At 41.0% G+C, this 26,416-nt stretch overlaps 1 protein-coding gene across 5 annotated transcripts in view; it reads right to left on the bottom strand.

Annotated features, from left to right (window-relative positions):
- Window positions 1-26,416, bottom strand: part of RAPGEF5 (Rap guanine nucleotide exchange factor 5) — a 241,355-nt gene that overhangs the window by 21,449 nt on the left and 193,490 nt on the right. For all 5 annotated transcript variants that reach the window (XM_054020202.1, XM_054020200.1, XM_054020201.1 and 2 more), the window contains 8 exons: window positions 25,464-25,542; window positions 22,037-22,186; window positions 19,103-19,200; window positions 17,264-17,386; window positions 14,116-14,294; window positions 9,159-9,249; window positions 5,426-5,476; window positions 4,248-4,335 (listed from right to left, as the gene is read on the bottom strand). In XM_054020202.1, coding sequence (XP_053876177.1) covers window positions 4,248-4,335; window positions 5,426-5,476; window positions 9,159-9,249; window positions 14,116-14,294; window positions 17,264-17,386; window positions 19,103-19,200; window positions 22,037-22,186; window positions 25,464-25,542 — 859 coding nt within the window. The remainder of the gene's footprint in view (window positions 1-4,247; window positions 4,336-5,425; window positions 5,477-9,158; window positions 9,250-14,115; window positions 14,295-17,263; window positions 17,387-19,102; window positions 19,201-22,036; window positions 22,187-25,463; window positions 25,543-26,416) is intronic.

The raw sequence follows: 26,416 nt of genomic DNA, 5'->3' as shown, positions 1-26,416 counted from the left end.
TCAATTAACGTAAAAGAGACTCTGTCAAGGTATTTTTCATTATTAGAATGAGAAAACATTCTTGTTGCTTTTCTTACCTATTCAGACTTAAATCTGCTTCCTCCCCATATTGTTTTTGTTCCTCTTTATCGGAGTACATTACTTTGCTATTCATAGAAAAACAGAAATGGAGGGCTGGAAGGGACCTTGAGAGGTCATCTGTGCCAGCCTCCCTGTGCTGAGGCAGGAGCAAATATACCTTGACCTACCCCATCCCTGACAGATGCTTGTCTAACCTGTTCTTTAAAACCTCCATTGACAGGGATTTCACAACCTCCCTGGGATGCCTATTCCAGTACTTAACTATCCTTGTAGTTAGAAAGTTTTTCCCTAATATCTGCCCTAAATCTTCCTCGTTGCAGATTAAGCCGATTAATTCTTGTCCTACCTTCAGTGGACATGGAGAAGAATTGATCAAAGTCCTCTTTAAAACTACCCTTAACATATTTGAAGACTTATCAAGTCCTCCCCCTCAGACTTCTTTTCTCAACACTAAACATGCCCAGTTCTATTTAATTTTTCCTCATAGGTCAGGTCTGTTAAGCCTTAAGTGTGGTGCCCAGAACTGTACACTGTACTCCGTCTGAGGCCTCACTAGTGCTGAGCAGAGTGGGGCAATTATCTCCCATGTCTTACATATGACGCTACTATTAATGACAGGTTTCAGAGTAGCAGCCGTGTTAGTCTGTATCTGCAAAAAGAACAGGAGTACATATGTGTATATATATATCTCCTCAATATTTATTCCACTCTGTATGGATCCGAAGAAGTGGGCTGTAGTCCACGAAAGCTTATGCTCTAATAAATTTGTTAGTTTCTAAGGTGCCACAAGTGCTACTATTAATATATCCATTATTATATTAGCTTTTTTTTTTTAAACTGCCTCACATTATTGATTCATATGGAATTTGTGATCCACTAGAGCCCCTAGATCCTTTTCAGCAGTATTACTGCCTAGACTGTTATTCCCCATTTTGTAGTTCTGCATCTGATTTTTTCTTCTGAAGTGAAGTACTTCTCACTCATCTTTACTGAATTTCATTTTGTTGGTTTCAGTTGAATTCTCCAAATTATAAAGGTTGTTTTGAATTCTAATCCTGTTCTCCAAAGTGCTAGCAACTCCTCCTGCCTTGGTGTCATCTGCAGATTTTAGAAGTCTACTCTCCACTCCATTATCCAAGTCATTAATGAAAATATTGAATAGTATCATTTGAGGACAAACCCCTGTGGGACCCCACTGGTTACACTCTCCCAGTTTGACAGCAAACCATTGATATCTACTCTGAGTACAGTCTTTCAAACAATTGTGCACTCCCTTATAGTAATTTCATTTAGACCACATTTCCATAGTTTGCTCAAGAGATTATCATTTGGGACTATGTCAAAAGCCTTACTAAAATCAAGATATTTCACATGTACAGCTTCCCCTCCCCCTCCATTAAGCCAGTAACCTGGTCAAAGAAGGAAATGAGGTTGGTCTGGCATAATTTGTTCTTGACAAATCTATGTTGGCTATTACTTACCATCCTATTCTCCTCTAGGTGCTTACAAATTGATTGTTTAAAAATTTGTTCCAGTATGTTTCCAGTTATCAAAGATTTGCTGACTATAATTGTTCACGTCCTTTTTGTTCCCCTTTTTAACAACAGGTTTTATGTTTGCTCTTTCCTAGTCCACTGGGACCTCACCCATCCTCCATGAGTTCCTGGAGATAATCATTAATGGTTCTGAGATTGGGAACTAGCTAAAGCAAAGTACCCTGGCTAAAAATAACTGTGACAAACTGGGGCTGACTGGGGGGGGGGGGGGAAATTAGAGCCTGAGCCCCACTGCGGGGCGGGGGGGTGAGGGGTTTCCAGTACTTGCTGCCCACAGCAGCTGACAGCTGCGGAGGCCCCCAGCCAGCTGTGGCCCCACCACCCTGGGGCTGAAGCAGAAAATGTCACAGAGGTCTCTGGAAGTCACAGCATCCATGACTTCTGTGACAATCTATCCTTGACAACTGTGGTATGTAACTGGTCACAATTAACCTTTTTAGGTTTCATGTACATGGTCTTATATACAATGTTGTATTGCTGTGCAAACATCATAATGTACCGAGGCAGAGTGCAGAGAGTAGACAGAGAATGGACCATAGAGTTTGGTGGATTTGTTTGATTGTTTTTGCCCTCTCTGTTTAAGAACTCCCATCTTGTCATCCATTAAAATATGACGACAAAACTAAAATTCTCCTGTATATATACAAACCCCTCAGATGACTAGGGACCTGGCAACTCCCAGACATTTTCAGCCTGTTTAGAGAATTTTCCCTTGAAAACATTTTACATGTTTGCAGCTGTAACCAGGTTTTAATGAATGTACTAAAGAGAACACTTCTGGAATATAGGACATCAAATGAATTTGTCATGATCAAAGTCAAGATGATTAATAATAAATGAATCCAAGATGATAGGATACTTGAAATACCTGCCACTTAATTGGCTACTTAACTCACTATATGTTGAGGCTGTTCATTGTCTTTCTCAGAATTCACAGGGTGGAAGGGGTTGACTCCAAAATCCTCCCCATTCATAAGCACCATGTATGTTTGATAGATAAATGGGAGAGATTCTGATCTCAATTAAATCCAGTTCAATATCCATTAAATCAAACATAACTTCTCCTCTGGCTGAGTAAGGTTTGACTTTTCTCCCTTTGGTACCCATCAATGTTGTTTTCATGCATCATCCACAGTCAGGTGGTGCCACTCAAGAGACATGCAAGTTATCTTCCCCAGCCCCAAGGTTTCACACTCACAGCTCAGAGGGACTGTATTATCAGTAGGTGACTAGAATAGGGTGACCAGATCACCCAGGTCAAATATTGGGACGCGGGGGGCAGGAGGGGGGGGGGAGGGAGAAAAAAAACGGCGGCAGAGCAAAAAAAAACCAACCCCCCCCCCACACACACACCATTCCTCCTCCCTCTGCAAGCGCTGGAGGGAGGCCCAGGGGACCCAGGGGGAGCACAGGGCCGGGGTGAGTGAGTCCAGCCTGGCCGTGAGCACAGGCAGGACTCGGGCAGTACCTGGAGGGAGAGTAGGGGGGCGGCCTGCGGGGCCAGGCGGCGGCTGTTCTCCCCACCTGGGCAGCAGGACTCAGGAGCAGCCGCTGCTGCAGCTCCCACTGATGCGGGGGGAGGAAGCGGGCAAGCACGTGGCGCTTGGCGGCTGCGGCTCTGGTGCCCGCAAACCCCCCGAGCCCGGGCCTGCTGCAGCGACCCAGTGTGCACACTGCGCGCGCCCAGCCCATGGCCAGTCGCGTCTGGGCTGCTGCAATCCCGCGGGTGGCCCCGGAGTGGGGGCAACAGGCCCCAGTCCCCCTGTCCTGCTCGGGTCCCGCAGGGGAACAAATGGGGCTGCCGCTGCCTGCGGGATTGCACCAGCTGGGCAGCCAGCCCAGACGCGACTGGCCAGGGGCTGGGCACACTGTGCGTGCTGGGTCCCCGCAGCAGGCTCGGGCGGTTCGGGCCCAGGCGCCAGAGCCACAGCCGCCAAGCTCCAAGTGCTTGCCCGCTTCCTCCCACAGCGGCAGTGGGAGCTGCAGCAGCGACTGCTCCCGACTCACGCTGCCCAGGTGGGGAGAACCCCCTTACTCTCCCTCCAGGTACCGCCCCGCCCGAGTCCAGCCTGTGCTCGGGGCCAGGCCGGACTCACACTCTCCTCGGCCCCGCGCTCCCCTGCGTCTCCCGGGCCTCCCTCCAGCGCTTGCGGAGGGAGGAGGAATGGCGTGCTTGGGGAAGAGGCGGGGATTTGGGGAGGGAGCCAATGGGGCACAGAGGGCGGGCATGGGGGGGGGGGGCGGGTGCGAGCCCTTCCGGGGTCCGGAGCCTTTGCTTGTTTGTCCAGTGACCTGACCTAACATTGGTCGGACGCGGGACAAACAAGCAAATATTGGTACAGTCCCGATAAAATCGGGACGTCTGGTCACCCTAGACTAGAAAGGCTCTAAAGTTTCAAAGCATTTGAAAAAAAAATGTGATTCTTACCTATTTTTTAAAAGGCTACTCTATTATCCAAAGCAAGTGCTGCTGAAGTCTCATACATATTATATCTAAACTTATGAAACAACATGTGGGAAAAATCACCTTACACTTACTGTAACTAACCATTACACATTTCTGTAGATGGAATTACATGGCAAAAAAGGGCAGACAACATTTAACATTACCTTTCAGAAGTAAGGGCATGAAAGGAATTTTCGGAGACTTCATTTTCTTGAATGCATCTCTGTAGGCTTTGTGATTCAGAGAAGGGTCCTGCAAAATCATTTTAGTAATAAAAGAGAAAAATCAATAGACTATAAAAAGTGCAATTCTAAATCCATTATAGGCTTCTGAACTGAACGTGATTTAGATATAAAAGGTTCTTTGGGAAATGAGGTAGATAAAGGTTTCCTAGGAGAGGTGAAACAAACTAAACTGAATAGGAAATGTAAACAATGAAGGAAATAGAAATGATTATATTCCTGTACATGAAATGGTTCCAAAATAGGAGATAGCTATATGAGAAATTCACCATTTGATTGGTCTGTAATTTCCCCACATAATCTCTATCAGCACTATCTCGACATCTTAATATCTGTCCTAAAAAGTGCCATTTTTCCAGTGAAAAATTAACTCAAACAATACAACACATATCAGACATCTTAAAGAAAAAAATAATAGAAGGCAGCCGAGCGGTTCTATGCAATGTAAGTACAGTAATTCTAAAACTCTAAAATAGTACATACTATTAAATGTTTTTGTAAACATTTGAGGCCATGTAATTACTGTATAAGAATTCCAATTGTGATAATTATGTAAAAATGAAAATCATTAAGGGGCAGATTTTGCCATCTTTACTCAATTCAGTGGTAACCTTGCTAGCCTCAGGGAAGGCAAAGGAAATACTCATGCTGAGCAGTATCTCACAACACAAGTAAGGGAGGCAAAGTCTGGCTCTCAACTTTTGATTCCCCCCCCTTTTTTTTCATACCTATTCTCTCTTTCTACAGCCTTTTATTATTAATTATTATTAAATAAGACAGATTCTGAGCATCTTTTTTTGGGTACCACGAGACTGGTGATTAGCTACCATGGCAATGGGATTACTTCCAGATTTACACCAGGAAAACCAAGCACAGGTTTTGGGTCTTTATTTTCCCCCTGTGCAAAGTCCATGAGAATGAGTGTGTTTACTCTTTTTTGAGACCACTGCAGCACTACTGAGATGTGTGCAGTCTGTGGCAAACCATGATCAGAGAAAGGCAGTCTTAACTTTAGACAATGGCAGTCAGTTCCACAAGAAATAAGTTAGACGGGGCACAGCTGGGGAGCTAATTTTTTCTGGCACAAGCACTGTACTTACTGTCAAACTTTCAAGTTCGGTGAAGAGTTTCTTAAACTTCCCAGGGATTTTCTGAGGTGGGGGAAAAAAGGAAATGGGACTAAAGAAATCAAATATGCAGAAAAATACAGTTTTCTTTCTGAGATTGTCTGTCATGTTTAAAGTGTCAAATAGCACCAAGCCACTTCCCCAGTCAATTATCATTCTTTTCCCAGTACTAAAATCTCTAGTTATGAATAATGTTTAGAGCAATACCAGCCTATTAGATTTAGCAGTCTTGCCTTTTGAGATTCCATACATTCATGATTCTTTTATGAAAATTGCTTCTGAACATCTGTTTTCATCTTCCTCACTAACTTCCATGTCTGCCCCATTTGTCTTAATACATTTGTGAAGATGGAAACAACAACACAGGCTGACAATTTAGATACTCAATAATTCAGATGCAATTTCAATAATCTCCTAACTCTTTCCCTAAAATGTGGGCTCAGGGTCCAATCCTACAAGTCAATGGGCCAGATTCTTGTCTCACACTAACCTCAGTTACTCCTGATATACATTGATGTAACTGGGAGGAGAATCAGGCCCACTGAGATTACTCATATAAGTACATTTTGCAGGATTATACCCTCAATTTTTAAAAGATTTACCTGTGCTGTATGATTAAAACACTAGCAACTGCACACCTAAAAGAACTGCATGTGGAATTGCACTTGCACAGATTTTAATATCTTCAACCAGAGGAAGTTAGATGGCTTAAAACATTGTATATTGAGCGCAAAAATAGTAGGGCATGCCTGGGAATGCAGCCATCTATTTAAAAATGCAAGTGCATATTCAGCATAGGTTGGTATATAACTGGTTGCTTGAACTTAGGTGACTTAATTTGCATATATAAGTAATAATGATTAATTTATAAGCATTGCTCTCTATTTCCTAGAATTCAAATTACTGACGCATACAAGCTTTTGGATTTTGAAATTTTTCTGTAGTAAATTTTAAGAATGCCAGGCAAACAACTGTGGCTACATACATTTCAAAAAGGAAAAAGTGTGTGTGTGTATTTTATTATATTTATTCACATGCACACGAAGAGTGTATAAGAAAGACACTTTATCCATTGCTGATCCACTAATAAGTACTGTAATTGTTCAGATAAACACCACATTTTATTCTTAGAGGCTGAAATACGTCAGCGGCACAGAACACATTCCCAAAGCCGCAAAACTGCTGCAGTTCCGCTGCTCCAAAGTAGACTAATAGGGTACCTTTTCTACAGTATTTACTCCCAGTCCACACCTTTTTACCCTTCTCCCTCAAAGAGTGGGATGAAGGCAGGCGCCAACAGGTAGGCAATGGTAGTTTAGCTCCTGAGTGAGCAGCACTGCTGGTGTGGAGGGTGGTTTAGAAAGTAATGCAGAAGGGCTTGCTTTCTGTGCAGACAGATTGCCCCAAGATTTGCAGATGTCTCTGAAGATTTTGAGCCATCCAATCATTTACTGGTTCCTACCCTTTGCCTTTCTGGGCTCACACAAGCTCCTCCCCATACTGGGAATTGTTGTCTCTTGTTTCCCCACAGCATTAGTCATTGACATATTCAGTTCATTTTTCTTTCCATGAGTAAGCAGAGTCAGAATGAGCTCTACCCTGACATCTGGTGGTGAATTGTGGCGAGTTGTGGAAAAGAACTTCAGGGGATGATCTTGTTTGCATAGGCACACCCACCCCACTTAGCCTGAACCCATAGCAGCCCAAATGGTCACTTTGACTGCTGTGGGATCCCCAGTTTCTCTGTTATTGGGGCAGGAAGAATAAAGTGTTGTTACCCTGATGATGTCAATCAAGGGCAGTAGAACTGTACTTGGCATTTTATGATGGAGGGACTCGCCATCAACCTAGTAGCACTCGCAAGACAAGGGACATGGATTCCAAAACCCAGTGTATTGAGAGGCTGGAGACAAGTATTTGTACCTGATGGCATGGACCCATTTTGAGGGCCTCGGACATCAATTGCACCTCCTTCTCTCTCTCCTCTGTGGAATATCAGAGCTAATCTTGATTCTATTAGGAGTCTAGTTACAGGCTGCTGGGCTGAATTCATCTTGGGCCAATGGTGCACTAGCACTGGAGTTCCCTCTACTTCAAGCTGAATTCACTAACGAGCTGAAATCACTGAGTGCTGTGTTAAGTGGGGTTGGTGTGGGGGAGCTAAAGATATATGGCTGAGCAGCTGGTGGAGTGGTGCAGTTGGCGGGACAGCTGGTGGAGCAGCGCAGTTGGCAGAACAGCTGGAGCGGCTTGTGGGACGGCTGGTGGAGCAGAGCAGCTGGCGGAGCGGCTCACAGGATGGCTGGTGGAGCGGAGCGGCTCACGGTGAAGACTGCAGCAGAACCCCATGGAGAGGTGGGGCAGTTGGCCTTGGACCACATAAGGTGCCTCTTAACACCCCAGAGGGGGGCGCATTTCCACCCAGGCTGGGAGGTAAAACTCTGCAGATAAACTTTTGAACTCTGGGGCTGCACCGACCAAGGACAGAGACTTTGGGTTGTTGGACTTAAGACCCTGAGGGGAAAAGGACACTGCCAAACTTACTTTTGCTCATTGTTTGTGTTATGAATCCTGTTTGTGGTGTTTCCCCAACATAATGTCGCGTTGTTTCCCCCCTTTATTAAAAGGATTTTGCTACACTCCAACTCCGTGCTTGCGAGAAGGGAAGTATTGCCTCTTAGAGGCACCTGGGAGGTGGTATATAATTATCCCAGGTCACTGAGTGGGGGCTTGAGCCAGTTTTGCATTGCGTTATTGAAACGGAACTCCTAGACACTGAACCCGGCCCTTGTTGCTGCCAACTCAGATGGGCAGAAGGGTTACACATGTTATTTTGTATGGGAGGAGATGACTTCAGACTTAATATGGCTGAGTATAAGCCCCTTTCTGCTGTTTGAATTCTTCTTGTTGTGCTTGATGGTATTTTTGATAGCGTCCATTGCAGGCACTTTATTCTTGTTTGCATTACAGATTCAAATCCTTTGAATTATCACCTGCTTGTGGTTTATTCTGTAATACCAGTCAACACTTCCCTGATTTTGGGTCATCAGCAAATATAATTAGTTTTCTGGTATTACCACTCAGTCATTTATTTTGATGGAAATAGTAGCAGTATAAACACAGATCCCAGTGGAATCCCCCTCTTAATATCCCCTCCTCTGTTTGGTAACTTGTAGCTTCTTTAACCATTAATCTAGGTTTTTAAATATGTTACTTATTCATTTCCCGTTTCCTAAACTTGTTGTTCAAAATAAACAGCTGGGCAAGAGTTTAATCAAGGGTTACCCTTATGAGGGTCTCTTTATTTTGTAAAATTTTAAATGAAACTTCTTCCATATGTAATGATTCTGTTTCTTTCGAATCCATTCCTTATTTAAATTTAGCTAGTGTTCTCCACTACAATTCAAAACTATACTAATAACAATTTCTGGACCTTTATGGATAACTCATCTGATCTTGGACCTTTGTTTGCTTTGTCCTTATTTAAAACTTCTGCAAGAATAAATTTAGTATTCTCAGGTGGTCTGCATTTACAGGTAATGTAGACATCCATATACTGACACACACACACACACACACACACACACACACCATTTTCCTTACACTTGATTTCAGCATGTAGAGCTAGTATTTAAAAAAAAAAAATCAAAAACTTGTACAAAATATAGTTTTGACAAGACTGAAAAGATACAAAGACATGGCTTACCTCCCAGGTTTGAGACAGCCGGCTGACAGATGCAGTATTGAGACCCATAACAATGGCAAAGAATGAATTCAGGTTTCTTTGGGCTTTGCAGCTGTAGAATAATAATAATAATAATAATGTTTTTTAGAAAATGAACATTACACTCTGATTTCCTGTCCTCAGAGAATAATAGATAATTGGGATAGAAAGATATCCCAGGTTATCAAGTCCAATTTCCTGCACTAATATAAGATTGTCCTCTACACTAAAATGATTACCTGTTCTTTATCTCACAGAATGATTCCTTGCCCTCTATTGTGTTATTATATAAATATTTTCACCTTCCTTTATCATCTTTTCTGTAAGTTACACATATTCATTTCTCTTCACAGTCAAGGCCTGCAATCCTTTTTTCATGTTTGTCATCCTTCTTTGTCATAATTTATCAACTCCCCCCTCCACACTACACCCCCACAGCAAAAAAAGGAAAACTGTACACAGTACTTGAATTCTGACCTTACCAATGAAATGCATAAATTGGGGGGGAGGGAGGGAGGGAGGAAACAGGGGGACAGTTTCTACCTTTACTTTTCTATTTTCTCATGTGCTACTCCTCTATAAACACAAATCCTGCATCAGATGTATTTTTTGCAACATCACACCTTGACCTTGCCTTTAAATTGTCATCTATTATCACGCAAGGACCTCCTCCACAATGCTGCTCTTAAACAATCTCTTGTATATTTCTTTGGGTTTGTATTAGTATTCCCTAGTTTTATTACTCTGCATTTATCTAAATTAAATCTCTCGTTGTTTGCACATAACACTAAACACTTTAGGTCATTCTGTATTTTCTTTCTACCCTCCAATGTATTTGCAGTCCCTCAATTTGTTATGGTCTGCAAATGTTCAATTTACATATCTCTCTGGATTAAATTATTAGTTAATACTGGTCCCTATTACTGATAACTGTGAAATTCTGCTGGATACCTCTCTAATTTCATGTTTTACTATAGAAGGAGAGATTAATAAGACTGGGACTTTTCAGCTTGGAAAAGAGGCGACTACGGGAGTATATGATAGAGATCTATAAAATCATGAGTGGTATAGAGAAAGTAAATAAGGAAGTGTTATTTACTCCTTCGCATAATACAAGAACAAGGGGCCACCAAATGGAATTAATAGGTAGCAGGTTTAAAACAAACACAAGAAAGTATTTTTTCATGCAACGCACTGTCAACCTCTGGAACTCCTTGCCAGAGGGTGTTGTGAAGGCCAATACTATAACGGGGTTCAAAATGGAGCTAGATAGATTCATGGAAGATAGGTCCATCAATGGTTATTAGCCAGGATGGGCAGGAATGGTGTCCCTAGCCTCTGTTTGCCAGAAGCTGGGATTGGGTGACAGGGCATGGATCACTTGATGATAACCTGTCTGTTTATTCCCCTTGGGGCATCTGCCATTGGCCTCTGTCAGAGGACAGGATACGGGGCTTGATGGACCTTTGGTCTGACCCAGTATGACTGTTTTTATGTTTTAATATATGATTATTCCATATTTACTTTTAGTCCATTAGCAAATATGTAATCACAAACCATAGTATGCTATCCAAACAGTATCATTCCACTTTCTCAAGCAGATTCTCAAGCAAGACTGTATCTGAAGTTCAACTATAAAAAATTAGATATGCTGGGATTGTGTCTTAAATTAACATTAAGCATATGAGTAGTCCCACTGTCTTCAATGGGATTACTCATTTAAGTAAAGTTAGTACGTGCCTAAGGGTATGTCTACATTGCAATGTAAGCTCAGGGTTTGAATTCAGGCTCAAGATTAACCCCCGTTTCTTGCACACACAAGTCATGCTAACCCAGAGATCGGGCCCGGGGTAATAGGACTACACAGGGGTGGAAGTTCTGAGCCTGAGTCAAGCCTGGACCCATGGTTCAAGTCCTATGGCTTTGCAGTGTAAAGGCCACTCCACAGGACTAGTGCTCTGGGAGTCTGCCAAGTGTACTCCACAATCGCACAGGCAGACTTTTTTTTGTCCTGTGGACAGTCAAGTTTGGTGGAGAATTTCGCACACTGTACCACAAAGGGCTAGAGCGACCACAGTTTGGGAGGGAACTAGGAAGTCTGGGATATGGGTGGTTGGACTTGGGCCTACTTAGCAGAATTGACACTGTAGCCCCAGGTTGGAACCCAGGGTTCAACAATTCCTAACCTCTAGGATTAGACACTCAAACCCTAGATTAACAAACCCAGAGCCTGCTAACTCAAGTCTACTAGCCCTGGGCTTACATTGCAGTGTAGACATACCCTTAGGGGTCTCAGAGCTCAGGCTGTAGCCTGAACCTGAATGTATATGCTACCATTTTATAGCCCCACAGCCTGAAACCTGTGAGCCTGAGTCAGCTAACCTGGGCCAACAGGTCTGTTATAGCTTTGTAGACGTACCCTATGTGTTTGCATGATCCAGGCCTTAGATTGACCTTAAACTCTTCATGGCATGAAATGTCTCATGCTACTGGGTTTTACAAATCTTCCATTGACTTTAATGAATTTTGGATAAGAGTTTATGTCCACTGTAACTATTTTGCTTACCAAACTTGTAATTATATCCAATATCAAATTATCTGTTTTTTCCAAATTCATGCTTACCTGTCTCTCTCGCTCTCATATCAAGAGGATTACTTCTAAGTGTATTCCTCAAGGAAATAACCTGGCATCTATATTAGACTAACTGATCAATAATTCCCTTTACTTCACCTACTCTCCTTAAATATTGCTTCTACAATTCTCCTGTATAAACAGAATAGTGGTTCCTTTTTTCTTTGTTAACATTAATTTTTTGGGTAGAATTTCTAATTTGTAAAAGTGTAGGAATCAATGTTCTTACAACATTCTCTCTCTGCTTTTTTCTACATTAAAATAAAATTCTCCTGTTCATCTATTTTGGGTATTTCTAGGGAACTCATCAGTACAGTGTAAGAGCACCAGACACAGGGATTGAAGTTATGGCCCTACATTGACCCAGCTGGAGCTCAGGAAGATGTTAGGTCAGATTTTCTGCTACATCCAGCATCTGGGAGCAGCAGAACAGAGGGCAATCTGAGAGCTGGTTATGGCTCTCTAACTCTCTGCCCTGGTAAGAGTTAGAGCAGCCTAAGCTCCCCTCCCTACCATACCCCAAACATTCCCCAGGCACCAATTTGTTCTGGGAGTCAGTTAGCTACAATAAAAATGGAACCCTACAATGCTGCTTTCTGAGAGTCACTTTTCTGAGTAGAGCAGCATTTGAATGAACTACAAGCTCATCTAAATCTGCATCTATATTTTGGTTCCTAGATACTACAATGATGAGCACATCAGTAATACAAATATAAAATGCCCTCTTCTATTTGCCAGTTACCATATTTGGTTTCTACAACTTTAACTTCACATTCCCCTAAAAGAGATGGAGTTAACTCAGACATAGCAACCTCTGACTTTAGGGGCATATATATCCCTATTCTTAGGAAACAGCAATGAAACTCTTCTAGGAATACAAATTAGTGTTACCAGGGAAGCCAGTGAGCCACATGAAATCAATCCTTTCAGACAGAATAAGAACAAAGTTAGTAATTGATAAGCCTGGAAATGAATGCGTTGCTGGATAGCACAAAACTTGCAAACCAAAACAAATTGCATTTGTAAGTACATTGTATTAGATTAACGAAAGGCACTTCACCAAAGACATTGGTTCAGCAGAGAATGGCCTTCTGTACATAATTGCCTCTCTTGGAACAAATTAAATCAAGTCAATCGGCAAAGGGATAGATGTGGGAACAAATTATACATTTTCTATTAACATGAATATTCACATACTGCAGCAGACCAACAAATGTATGATAGAGGTGAGGAGAATGGCTGCATTTGTTTCAATAGCTTCATTCCCTGGGTTGCTAAAACAGTCATGATTAAAGAGAAATGAACTCTCCATGTACAGTATTTACTTGTATTATGTTCCACAGGCATACAGTAAAGGCTAATAATGTTAGTAATGGAGCAGGAATTGCCCATCCAGTATTCTCAGTTAAAATTTGGCAAATATAACTAAATAATATAAGTATCAGAGGGGTAGCCGTGTTAGTCTGAATCTATAAAAAGCAACAGTGGGTCCTGTGGCACCTTTAAGACTAACAGAAGTATTGGGAGCATAAGCTTTCGGGGGTAAGAACCTCACTTGCATCTGAAGAAGTGAGGTTCTTACCCACGAAAGCTTATGCTCCCAATACTTCTGTTAGTCTTAAAGGTGCCACAGGACCCTCTGTTGCTAAATAATATAACAATTTAGTTAAATTAAGCGCACTCAAGGGGAGTAGATTGTGCAATAGCTCAGTATGAGTAGTCTCATCTCTGGAGGTATGGGCTTAAGGTTAACATTGCAAATGAGTTTGGTGGTCTCATCAAAAGACATTAATGAAATAGCTTGAATTTTGCAGGTTATGTTGTAAGTGCATTGGCTGAGCTGAAGAGAAAGACTTGAATGGAGAGCAATTATCAAGAAAGGTTGTAAACACTTTGAGAAAGACAGAGATGGAAAACTGACTGAAAAAGTGGCCAAATGTCATGCCAAGTCTTCAATGGGAGCTTGTGCATTCCTATGTGATATCTGCTTGTGACTTTGATCTTCACAGATCAAACTACACAGCCACAAGAGAACACACAAGAGGCCATGACATCATTGTTTGATACAAAGGACAGCCATATAAATGAAGACTCGTACAACATACAGCTGAATTATGCCTGGGTTTGGCCAGTGTTTGTTAATATTGTTATTTATAGACCATTTTACGTGTACATCACACTTACTAAACATTTAAAGACAAGGGATAATAAACAACAAATTCCCTTTCGCCACTTTGTCTCTCTCCCCCACAAATGAAAAGATAAAATGTTCGTTGAAGGATTCCAGTTTCAACTTTAGTTACTTACTGGGCAGCAATCTTGATGAATTTTTTCACTAGCTGTACACGTTTACAGAGCTGGCTGCAGAGGAGTACTTCAGAGGCCACCCAGAGTTGTACTTCATTGCATCTTTGAAGCAGAAGACTAAGATTCACAGTGTTTTCACCACTGCCCTGTCTGCTGAAGGTGAAGTATATCAGCTCTTGCTGGAACACAATTATTGTATTAGTAGGGCTTTTAAAAACTGTAAATAAAGTTAAAATGATCTAAAACTTAATATATTTTTAAAAATTATATTAAGTAAGAAATCATTGCAATTTATAAGGGGTGTCTGAATCAGTGATGAGAATCTCAAATGGTTCAAAGTTCTGGTTTGGAGTTCAGAGGCTTATTGGAACCCCTTGAGTTTGTATGTGGGTTGGAAATCTTGCAATAAGTGTTTTTATGAGATTTTCTGCAGCTCTACTTCTGGCCTGGAAATAGGACAAGAATAGTCTGTCTCTCTCAACATTTCATCATTACTAGCTCCAGTCTAAAAAACAACCCATATCTCAACTCCCCAGAGCCTTAAAAATTTTCATTTCAGATTTGGTTCTAAAAATAGCCAATGCTTCAGGGAGCAAGGGGAAGGCTCTTATTTTTTTTTCTGAACAAGTTCACCCATCTGTAGTTTTAAAATTTCTAAATAGAATTTATAGAAAAGTTCAGAAAACAGATCTAAGATGAAAGGCATGGAAGATGTCACATTCTTCCCCTTATTCTCAATGGGGCACCACATTTTTTTCAGTTGATCATTCACTACTATTTTGATTTTGACATTTCTGTTGCACTGGCCCTATTCCCTCCAACCACCTTATTCACATGAGACTTCTGGATTACTCAGGACTATGCTTTACAGGGCCCGTTGCAATGCCCATTAAAGTCAGTGGAGAGGCACATGGGCACTGGAATGGGCCTTAAGTGGTTGTGCCATTTTAGAATCTCATAAATGTGGGGCTGGAAGGGACCCCGAGAAGTCATCAAGTCCAGCCACCTGTACTGAGTAGGACCAATTAAACACAGACCATAAGACAGAAAAATATCATATTGCCTTTATATAAACCCATGGTACACCCGCATCTTGAATACTGCATGCAGATGTGGTCACTCCATTTTAAAAAAGATATATTGGAATTGGAAAAGGTACAGAAAAGGGCAACAAAAATGATTAGGAGTATGGAACAGCTTCCATATGAGGAGAGATTAATAAGATTGGGACTTTTCTGCTTGAAAAAGAGATGACTAAGGGGTGACATGACAGAGGTCTATAAAACCATGACTGTGTCGAGAAAGTAAATAAGAAAGTGTTATGTACTCCTTCTCATAACATAAGAACTAGGGGTCACTAAATGAAATTGATAGGCAGCAGGTTTAAAACAAACAAAAGGAAGTATTTCTTTACGCAATGCACAGTCAATCTGTGGAACTCCTTGCCAGAGGATGTTGTGAAGGCCAAGACTATAACAGGGTTCAAAAAAGAGCTAGATAAATTCATGAAGGATAGGTCCATCAATGGCTATTAGCCAAGATAGGCAGGGATGGTGTCCCCAGCCTCTGTTTGCCAGAAGCTGGTAATGGGCAATAGGGGATGGAACACTTGATGATTACCTGTTCTGTTCATTCGCTCTGAAGTGCCTGGCATTGGCCACTATTGGAAGATAGGACACTGGGCTAAATGGACCTTTGGTCTGACCCAATATGGCCGTTCTTATGTTCAGTAGGGGAATCTGCTCATCTTAATGTATATATACAAATACAAGGAGTATGGGAAATACTTCCAGTTCTTCCTGTGTATTAATCCATGACCTAAATTATGACTTAATTGACATTACAGAAACTTGGTGGGATAAGTCTCATGCCTGGGATATTGGTATAGAGGGATATAACTTGTTCAGGAAGAACAGGCCGGCGGGGGGGGGGGGGGGGGGGGAGGGAGGAAGTGTTTCACTATACCATCAGAAAGGTTTGAGGTCAGGAAGGAGATGAAATGGCAAAATTTGCAGATGATACAAAACTACTCAAGATAGTTAAGTCCAAAGCAAACTGCAAAGAGTTACAAAAGGATCTTACAAAACTGGGTGACTGGGCAACAACATGGCAGATGAAATTCAATGTTGATAAATGCAAAGTAATGCACATTGGAAAACATAACCCCAACTATACATATAAAATGATGGGGTCTAACTTAGCTGTTACCACTCAAGAAAGAGATCTTGGAGTCATTGTGGACAGTTCTCTGAAAACATCTGCTCAATGTGCAGTAGCAGTCAAAAAAGCTAACAGAATGTTAGGAATCATTAGGAAAGGGATAGATAATAAGACCTATGATTCTATAGTAATTTTCCATGTTCCTCCACCAACACCCCAGCCATCTAGCCCTTTTTTATGCTTACTTGTGGACTTTTAGCACTTGCCCCCTCTGAACCTAGTTTAAAGTCCTCCACACTAGGTTGGCATCTAGTGGCTTTGCTAAAATCACAGGTTACATTGTGCTTAAACTGATAACTTGATACAAATTAATGGAGTCCCTTCCACAGGAGATGTGGGTGTGTATACACACGCCCCATATTGTATGGCTTTTATGATCTCAATCAAAAAGTCTTAAGTTTACTGAAATATTACGATGTGCAAAAGACAGACTCTTCTTACTTTTCTATTTTCAGATATAAAACAATACAAATTTAAAATTTCATATATGATCAAAGAAAACACAAGATGCATACAACTTCCCTATGTTGGGGCATTAATTTTTCCTGGACAGATTTACAGGCTATCAAAGGTTACCAAAACATCTTCTGGGACTTATGTGATATTCTCACCATTCAGTGTTGTTGCATTAAATAGGCTACTGATGCACTGTAATGTTGTGATACTTATGTTCCAATGTAAACATGATGATGCAACATCAGGACATGGCAAAGTCATGACAATGATATGATGTTGCATCAGTTTCCTCTTCATGAAAGAGAGTAGGCCTTTCAGCATGAATTTTAAATGATACAATCTTTTTCCCATTTGTAGCCTATATTCTAACTTCTAATGACTTATTTTACCCATATTTGTACCTTTGATTAATAAACCCCACAACAACTTGGACAAATAGGGATACAGTAACACTAAAGCTACTGCTTCTTACCTCGTGAATTGAATTGAAGAGACTCCAATCAAAGTATGTTAATTCTAAGGCAAGATCCCAGGTGTTAATTCCCAAAATTCTCACAGACCTTTGCAGTGATTCCTCATTTTCAGCATATGGATTCTAAGTCAATGGACAGAAACAAAAGGATCCTGAGCAATTCCCAGATACTCCGCCCTGAATTAGCTACTGCACTGAAGTAAAAACCCAACATTGAAAAAGTAAATCTTCCCTGAATGCACTTAAGTTTTTCATCACACTGTTCACCTTCAAATGAGTTACAGCCTGTTTAACAAACAGGAGAATGTAATCAATGTCTTCTTATTGCATTAGGCCCTCTCTCTCTAAAATCTGACCAGGCAGACAGCATAATGAAAGTAAAATCCTTGAAATCACTATGGCCTGTTATCGGAAATAATGCTCCAGCAAGTTTTGTATTAAAAATAAAGGCAATATTATGGGGAGTTCCAGTAAGGAAACAGACCAGATTTATAGTACAGAATATACATATAATTTACCTGTATCCCAGAATGCACATTTACAAGTTACATAAAACCATCAATTTTGTGATGAAAAATGGCTTACTTTGAATGCAGCTGTCAGGCAGCAATAAAAAATTGCGAGGCCTAATTCACAAAAATTACTTAGCATATTATTGTGGAACTCATTAATACCAGTGGAGTTAAGGATCATTTGCCATTTCTATTGTACATTTGATTTTCAAAAAGGTTTCTCTTGTTTTTTATGTCATCAGTCTGAAATTTGGCACATGTCATCTGTCCAGATGAAAGCTGATTTTGATCAGTTGAGCCATTATTTTAGTGCTTTTTTTTCTTTTTTTTGACAGATACAAAATAAAATTTAAAACCCTCCACAAAACTCTCTGTAGCTAATGAAACTATTGCTTATCGCTTGCTGGGGAGGTTTTGCTATTAACATTTTTTTTTTTAAAAGGTGGCTACTAGTCTGCAAACAATGTGGAATATATATTATAATAACAGCATGTCAGCTCTTAAGGACACACTCATCCAATAAAATGCAACTAGACATTTCTCTTGCATAAGGCAAATTCATGAAGTCTAATTATATTGATAATGTACCATAGCAGTTGGAATACTCATATACTTGTTTCTACATAGTTGTAATGTTGGCAAAAAATTGTTGAAAAGTTCATTTATTGAGGATCTAACTGCGCCTGACAGATGCTGGTCTACATTGCAGGTGGTGTATAGTAGCACCACCCCAAGAGATACTCCGAGAGGGACTGCACCTTGGAGCATAGTTCACTCTGTGGGTCTGCCTAGTTCCCCTGTCTGACATGAGCCTTTTTGTGCAGTAGTCATCCTAGCGAGGAACAGATGCTGAACTCAGCAGAGCATGAAAAATGCTAGTATGCATTGGCCCTACAAAATGGCTGAGAAGCACAAGGAAATAAGGCTCCTTACATTGGCTCTCTCCATCCCCACCCCAGGACCAAGCAGTATTTGACTTTTAATTTTTCTCTTTTAACAAATGTCAATGAGTTGACCAAACCCTTTAAACGGATATAAAAACTTTAGCCTATTTGACACATTAACTACTTCCCCTGCTGTTTAGCAAAGACACTCAAATTCAGGAATATTTATTTTAAAAGGCACAATTAGCTCAATAAATTACAGAAAAAGACTTTGGCAGTTATTTATGCTACAGCTGACATCTTGCAAATAAGTCCAGACAAGTTTTATTAAGGAAATTGGAAAAATAAATTGTACATTGAACAGTATTATTGAAAAACCACTAGGCTTAGACTTGGAATCAGACAAATCAACCATTATACAGCTTTAGATCATACAGTCTTACCAAAGTATCAGTCAGATCTTTTCTGTAGACAAACATACGACTGGTTGCCTCGAGAGATTTTGAGATAGCCAGGTCATTTGGTTGTAGTTCATGTTTTTCTTTAAAATAGATATATTAAAAAAAAGTCAGAAGCCGCAGAATAGAAGTCTACATGATACATAAATAACAAGTTCCACATGCAAACAAATGCCTAAAGGAAAATTTGCTTTAGCAATTGTAACCAAATATTGTACATGGTATTTAATGATTTACTCAACCTGTTCCCCTTTATCCACCAGGCTTGAGATACCACTGTCTATGTGGTGTACAGTAAATACAATCAAAACAAGATGTCCCTGAAGCTGAATTATTCAGGTCTGTGCCATCTGCACAAGTGCTTTCAGCTCCTTAGTAGTAAATGATACATTTACATTTGAACCACTATTTACAAGAAGTAAAATATTTTGAAATCATTTTGAATGAAAACATCCTAGTTTATTCAATCAAATGGTTTAATAAAAATTACATCTTTAATGTTTACATTGCTAACACAAACCGAAGATGCAGCAGATCTCTAACTCATGCAAATGTTATTACAACCACAAAAGGGAAATACATGGGAGTTATGTACAGACTATGCTACTGATAGTATACAACAATCAGGACACCTTAGTTTTGATAGCACTGAATGAATTAATCAAGGAGAAGAGGTAACAATTTGTGGCTTACAAATGTTAATGAACAAGTGACATTCCTATTGTTGTTGGTTTTTAATTAGTTTTGAAATTTGACAAGTAGTAGTGATTATTATTTTAGTGCTTTCTCTAGAAACCAGCATACATAGGCTGTTAGATAATACCATGCTTCATTATTTGTGAATTGCTGGTTTTCTTTAGCTATCAAAGCTAGCAATGAAGTTATCACCATTTATCCTTTAGCAAATCCTGCCTCCTAGTTACACAGATGAACAAGACCTGAAAAGCAGCAGAACCACTGTTTTGCAGTTCTAAGAAGGCACTGCAGGCATGTTAGGGCACAGGCAGGGGCATGACAAGTATGTCTGGAAATTACGTGGATCTGCTGGCCAAAACTCCCACTTAAATGTGGTAGCATGGCTGCTCCTCATGCAGGCTCTGGGTTGCTGGGGCAGGATGCCATCCTCTCATCACCCACATGGGTACCCTGCACAAAGTTTGTTTGTTTGGGATCTGCACGAGCGTAGGAGAATTTGACCTTATGCTTTGAATCAGATAAATTAATGTATAATTTATTGTATTTATCCATTTTAGATTTATTCAAAAGTAAATATAGGTGTGTACATTATAGGACTAGATCCTCAACTTCAATGGAGCTACACCAATTTATGCCAGCTGAGGACCTGGCCCATATATTTTAAATCTATTCATTAGCCTCTTTTGTAGATCCAGCTTCTTATTTTTATGCAACTAGTTAAATCACCATCTTTTTATTCACTAAGAGTAACAAAGGGATACCATAAGTAGGGCCCTATCAAATTCACGGTCCATTTTGGTCAATTTCACGGTCATAGGATTTTAAAAATCGTCAATTTCATGATTTCAGATATTTAAATCTGAAATTTCATGGTGTTGTAATTGTAGGGGTCTTGACCCATAAAGGAATTTGAGGGGGAGGTGGGGAGGTGTCACAAGGTTATTATCGGGGAAGGGTTGCGGTACTTCTACCCTTACTTCTGCACTGCTGATGGCAGCGGCACTGCCTTCAGAGCTGGGCAGCTGGAGAGCAGCGGCTGATGGCTGGGAGCCCAGCTCTGAAGGCAGAGCCGCTGTCAGCAGCAGCGCAGAAGTAAGGATGGCATGGTATGGTATTGCCACCCTTACTTCTGCACTGCTGCCTGCAGAGCTGGGTCCTAGTCAGCAGCTGCCACTCTCTAGCCGCTCAGTTCTGAAGGCAGCAGCGCAGAAATAAGGGTGGTATGGTATGGTATTGGCACCCTTACTTCTGTGCTGCTGCTGGCGGGGTGCTGCCTTCAGAACTGGGTGCCCGGCTAACAGCCACCACTCTCCAAACACCCAGATCTGAAGGCAGTGCAGAACTAAAGGTGGCAATACTGCAACACCCCTAAAATAACCATGTGACCCCCCTGCACCTCCCTTCTGGGTCAGGACCCCCAATTTGAGAAACACTGGTCTCTCCCGTGAAATCTATATAGTATAGGGTAAAAGCACACAAAAAAACAGATTTCACAGGGGGAGACCAGATTTCATGGTCCATGACGTATTTTTCATGGCCACGAATTTGGTAGGGCCCTAACTATAAGCAAAACAGCTTCCCAAAGATCTTAAGAACTGACAGACACCAAAGGAAATGATGGGGCCAGGCAGGTCAAATAGATCAATAGTGTCAGCCTGTAATTTGTGTGATCTCCCTTGAAAGAGACAAACCTTTCTTTGTTAGGCAAAAAAGACTAAAATAATAATAAGAAAAAAGCTACAAACTAGAATAATCGCAACAGCCTTTAATCAGAGAAAATATTCCGTAGGTTGCTTCGAATAGCTATATTTTACACATTTTCTACCCCTCCCCCATCCACCCATTACAGAAAATTCATAACTTATCCCACTAGCACACAATGCTACTCATCCTCATTTTAAGGCAAGTCAGACCTCAGCACCTTCCCAAGTTCATTTAAATATGAAACTAGGAGGCTTATCTGTGGAAAAACCTTATAACGTATTTCTAATCACTTGAAAGTCCTTTGCACTCCAATCCTGGTGAGGAAATGCAATAACCTACTGTACCCAAGAATTAGCTGTTGTCATGGAAACAACTCTCTGGTAGGCAGCTCCTTATTGTTACAATGGTCATCCAGCTGTGGACCCATACTGGAACAGTTACATCCTTGCACTTGAAAATGTCCACTATCTTTTTATAGATGAGATACAGTAAAAGGTAGGATGAGTGAAAATTATTTACCCCCAGAGAATGTGACAGTAACCAGAGTCAGGTCCTCCTCTGCATGCTGGATTTTTTCTGCTACAATTTTCAGTATCTCCTGCGCTGAAGTGGATACTTTAGTTTTTATGCTGACATAGGAATGTTCTGTTATATACACACGGCAGAAAACTGCACAAAGGAAGAAAGAAATGTCCATAAATAGATGAGAACACATACTACTAGGCTGTGGAAGAATTTAACAAACCAAACTGTGGCAACGCCTTGGCTGTTATTCTGTTTGACAGTAATCTTTGATAGTTGCTGTACACTGACCTACAGGCACAATAACCTCTTAACACAAACATCATCATTTTTCCCTTCCTCCTCTCCTGGGAAATCTCAAGGACATAATAAAGAACAGTATAGTGCTTCACCAACATACAGTTAGAATTCCTGTAGGCATTTACTGCAGAGCAGGTGTTCTCTATCACTTATTTTGGATATGTTGAAGACAGGTTTCCTCTTCTCTTTTTCCTTTTCAAGCTCAGCTGTTGATTTTTGCTCCCTTTCTTTTCATGTTCTCTGTATGTGTATATGTATCTCCTTACTATATGTTCCAGTCTATGCATCCAATGAAGTGGGCTGTAGCCCATGAAAGCTTATGCTCAAATAAATTTGTTAGTCTCTAAGGTGCCACAAGTACTCCTGTTCTTAGTTCAAGTATAGTTCCTTTTTGGAACATGTGCTTCACACCTGTAAGGGACTGATCTGGAGAAGTGCCCAAGTGCCTGTAACTTCCACTGAAGTCAAAGGGAGATTCAGGTACTCAATAACTCAGTTATAACCTTTCAGCTGGTCTAAGGAGAAAGAATTCAAAGGTCTATATTGAAATGGGTTTGTCTGGCATGACAGTAACCGCATCATCATATGATCAGCTCAGTTAGCACCTTTTTTGTTTCTGTTACAAAAGTTCAGGCATCCAGGTTTTGCAGAACTGAAATCTTAGTCAGTCATGTGGATTGTGGTAGTAATATAAGAGAGGAGAAACATAGCAGCAGACATGTATAATCAGTGTTTCAGAAATGACATCATCTGTCAATGAAGCTCACTACCAGAATGGTCTTTATTTTGTAGTCACTTTGGTGCTTCATTAAACATTGTTTTTTTTAACCTATAATTTAGTTTTTTTTCCTACAGACAGACTGAGACAACAAAAGTAGAGAGATGATCCTTTCTCTCCTCTACAAATGAGATTTCTTTTGTCTCTACTGACAGATGTATACAACAATAGCTCTGCCTCTGCTTTACAAACCTTTACAACTGCAAGGCATTTTCATTAACTTACGCTACACTACAGGACATTGGTCAGCAACTTTACTCTAGTGAAAACCCCCCACAATTTTGTTGTTTTGAAGTAGAGGAGGAGAGAGAACCTTAAGTTTTAACCCTTACAAAAAAAATCTCAGTCGGTTGATTTAAGAATTTTTTGTTAGCTTGTCTCTGTTGGCAGGCAGTAAATCAGGGGTTCATCCTGTGACAGAATCTCTTTGGAATAGCTAAAAGTCGTGAAAAGGTACACGTTGGCTTTATGATACCAGCTGTAAAAAAAAAAAAAGTGTGTGGGGGGGGGGGGGCGGGTAGGGTGACCAGATGTCCCGATTTTATAGGGACAGTCCCAATATTTGGGGCTTTTTCTTCTATAGGCACCTATTACCCCCCACCCCTGTCCCGATTTTTCACACTTGCTGTCTGGTCACCCTAGGGGTGGGGTGGGAATTGACCGGATTATTTAGCTCTCATATGGAAAGTGTTATCAGACCTGCCTACAATGGTTACCAGAAAAGCCAGTGATTTTCCTCCTGGCTGAAATGTCTTCCCCTCCTCCAGGATTCTCTGCCATTTGAGGGAGGGGAGGAGAGACAGTGAGGGGGGGACCAACAGCAAACACAATCTTTAATTTTAAATTGGGCCAATAACATCTCCCTTACTTTAAATGGACCTGGACCACACTAGACGTGAGGTACTCCTGAACTGTCATCTTTATGGCCTGCCCAAACTCTATTTTCCACTCGTATTTTAAATATCAGATCTGTGGTTGCTATTGTTATGGAACCACTGAAAGTCTAGAGATGCCATGCTGCACTTCCTCTAAGAAGCGCAGAACTGAATTCATAGTCTAGGGGAAGTAGGGTGTGGACTAAGTTAGTTTTAAATCACCTTTGCACTCTTCTGATCCTGGGCTGGTCCCCAGGCCGAAGATGCCTCCAGCATAATTTAGACCGAGCTGGAGGTCTGTGTAAGTTACAGCAGCCTCCCCAGGATGCCCTATGGACTGCAACACTACCTGCAGCATCCACAGCCCTGACATGTCCCTCCTGACCACAGCACCGCATCCTGGCACGCCAAGGATGGAAGTCTTATGACTTTCTGCTTCAGTTCCTACTTCAAGGGAATCTTCCTCCAGCTGCATATGGGGCTTTGAGGGTCCCTTTATACCACTCTGGCCCTTTTATATGTCATAAAGGAGCCAGAGCAGGGGTGAGGATCTCACCGTGAAATTTTTAGGGGCTGTCTCGTGGGCCTGAAATCCCAACAAATCTGAACTTCAAGCCAAAAGTTAGGTAGTATAAGGTAACCCTAGAGAGCACCACAGGGAAATACTTATCTGAATATTTAAAGAGCACAGTTATGATAACCATAAATGGGCATTAATTATACTCTGATCTGAGTTGAACTTGTAGAGTTGTTGGGCCTTCAGTTACCGTGGTGCACTAGAAAATGTTGCAGGAGTGACTTCATAAAGTGTGGGACTTCACTCTGGTTTTCTCTGCTTAAGCACGGGTCTAGTGTCTCTATACACACTAGTTTCAGCTCACACAACAATCTGGAGCCATGATACAATTGTCCTCTCTCCCTCACTCCCAAAAGGCTGTCAATGTGTAATGCTTCACTTTATTATTGCATTACCAACAATGAAGGCGAAGTGCATTTTGTAATGGATGATATTAACGTGAAGGGGCGTGTTGCATTCCACCTGCAAACGAGTTTGGAGGGAGAAGATTGTAACAATGGATACTGGAGCCAGGAGCCCTCAGGTGACAGGAATGTTAACCTTTTGCAATCTGGAGCCATATAAAAAGCCTGGAAATAAAGTCCAATCTCTTTCCAGCACTCCTGTGAGTCACATACCTTTATTACTACGATGTTGGGGTGGGGAGGGAAGAGAGGAAAAAGAGCCCCTGAGACATCATTTTACAGTTGAAGCCCTGCATAAGGCAGCAGATAGAACTGTATTCTCACTGCATTAAATCTTTCTTCTTTTATAGCTCCAGGTTCTTATTCAGAAGTTGTAAGTTTGTAATTGAAAGTGTTCCTTAAGGGAAGCCTTTATGTAGAAATATTCTTGTACCAATATTTAGAGGTGTTGCACTGAGCTTTTCCTCTACTGCTTCTAAATCATACTTACTTTCCTCTGTTTCATTCATGGTTCCTTTGTGCTGGAGCCAGTTCTCCTTGAGACTGAATTGGTGGAAAAAGGCTTTATTCTAAAACGGGATAAATAAATAACAAAAAACGAACAATGAATGTATGTGTTCCTGCCCTTTACAAAGCAATAACTGCATGTAGAATGCTCTAGAGAAGTCCAGCCAAAATGTATTTATAGGAAATCCACCCATCCATCCTTGGACAAATAAAGTGGGAGTTGCCTTATTTAACAACAGTAGAGGTGGGGAATTCTGAGGAAATTAGACATGTCTAGGCTAAGCAGTGCAAACATTGCAAGGGACTCTAATCACATTCACAGTTCATTTCTTACACACTGTCCTAAATAGCAACTGTCAGTTGGCCTAGTCAGCGATTTCTCTACAATCTCATTTTCTGCTTTCTACATTTCCAAAATAACAATTTTAAGCTTATTACACACTTCAACTTCAGTCCAGTGAATTTCATGAGCACAGCAATTCACTGCCATGTAGCTCTTATGTTGACATCCCCCTTTTGCATCCTTTCCTTCTAGTTAAATAGGCACAAATTCATGTTTCTCCCTCTCTCTTTTTGTATGTGTCCCTGTCAGCACAACTCCCTTTACTCTGACTGACTACCTGACATTTGTAGTCTTTGTCTTTGCTAGATTTGTTTGTGTCTGTCTTCCTGAATTCAAACCTGTATCTATCCAGCCAGGAAGAGGTATGTTGTTAGGCTCCGATTGAATTCTGACATCTCAAAACATGTTGTTAAAATGCTAATAATGTCACAGCCACTTCAGGTCAGCACACACAGCTGAAACCAAAGCTGTGCTGGCAGGAGAAAAAAAGCTCTTAGCAACATTGCAGGCCTAGACTCTCAGATGTGTCCTGTCATGTTTTTGGCCAGTGGTCATTTTTAATTAAGAGGAGAAGCCAAGAGAGGGGAGGGGAG

Source organism: Malaclemys terrapin, chromosome 2 (genome assembly GCF_027887155.1).
Source record: "Malaclemys terrapin pileata isolate rMalTer1 chromosome 2, rMalTer1.hap1, whole genome shotgun sequence".
In the NCBI taxonomy this organism is placed as follows: Eukaryota; Metazoa; Chordata; order Testudines; family Emydidae; genus Malaclemys; species Malaclemys terrapin.
This window is presented reverse-complemented; position numbering and strand designations above follow the sequence as displayed.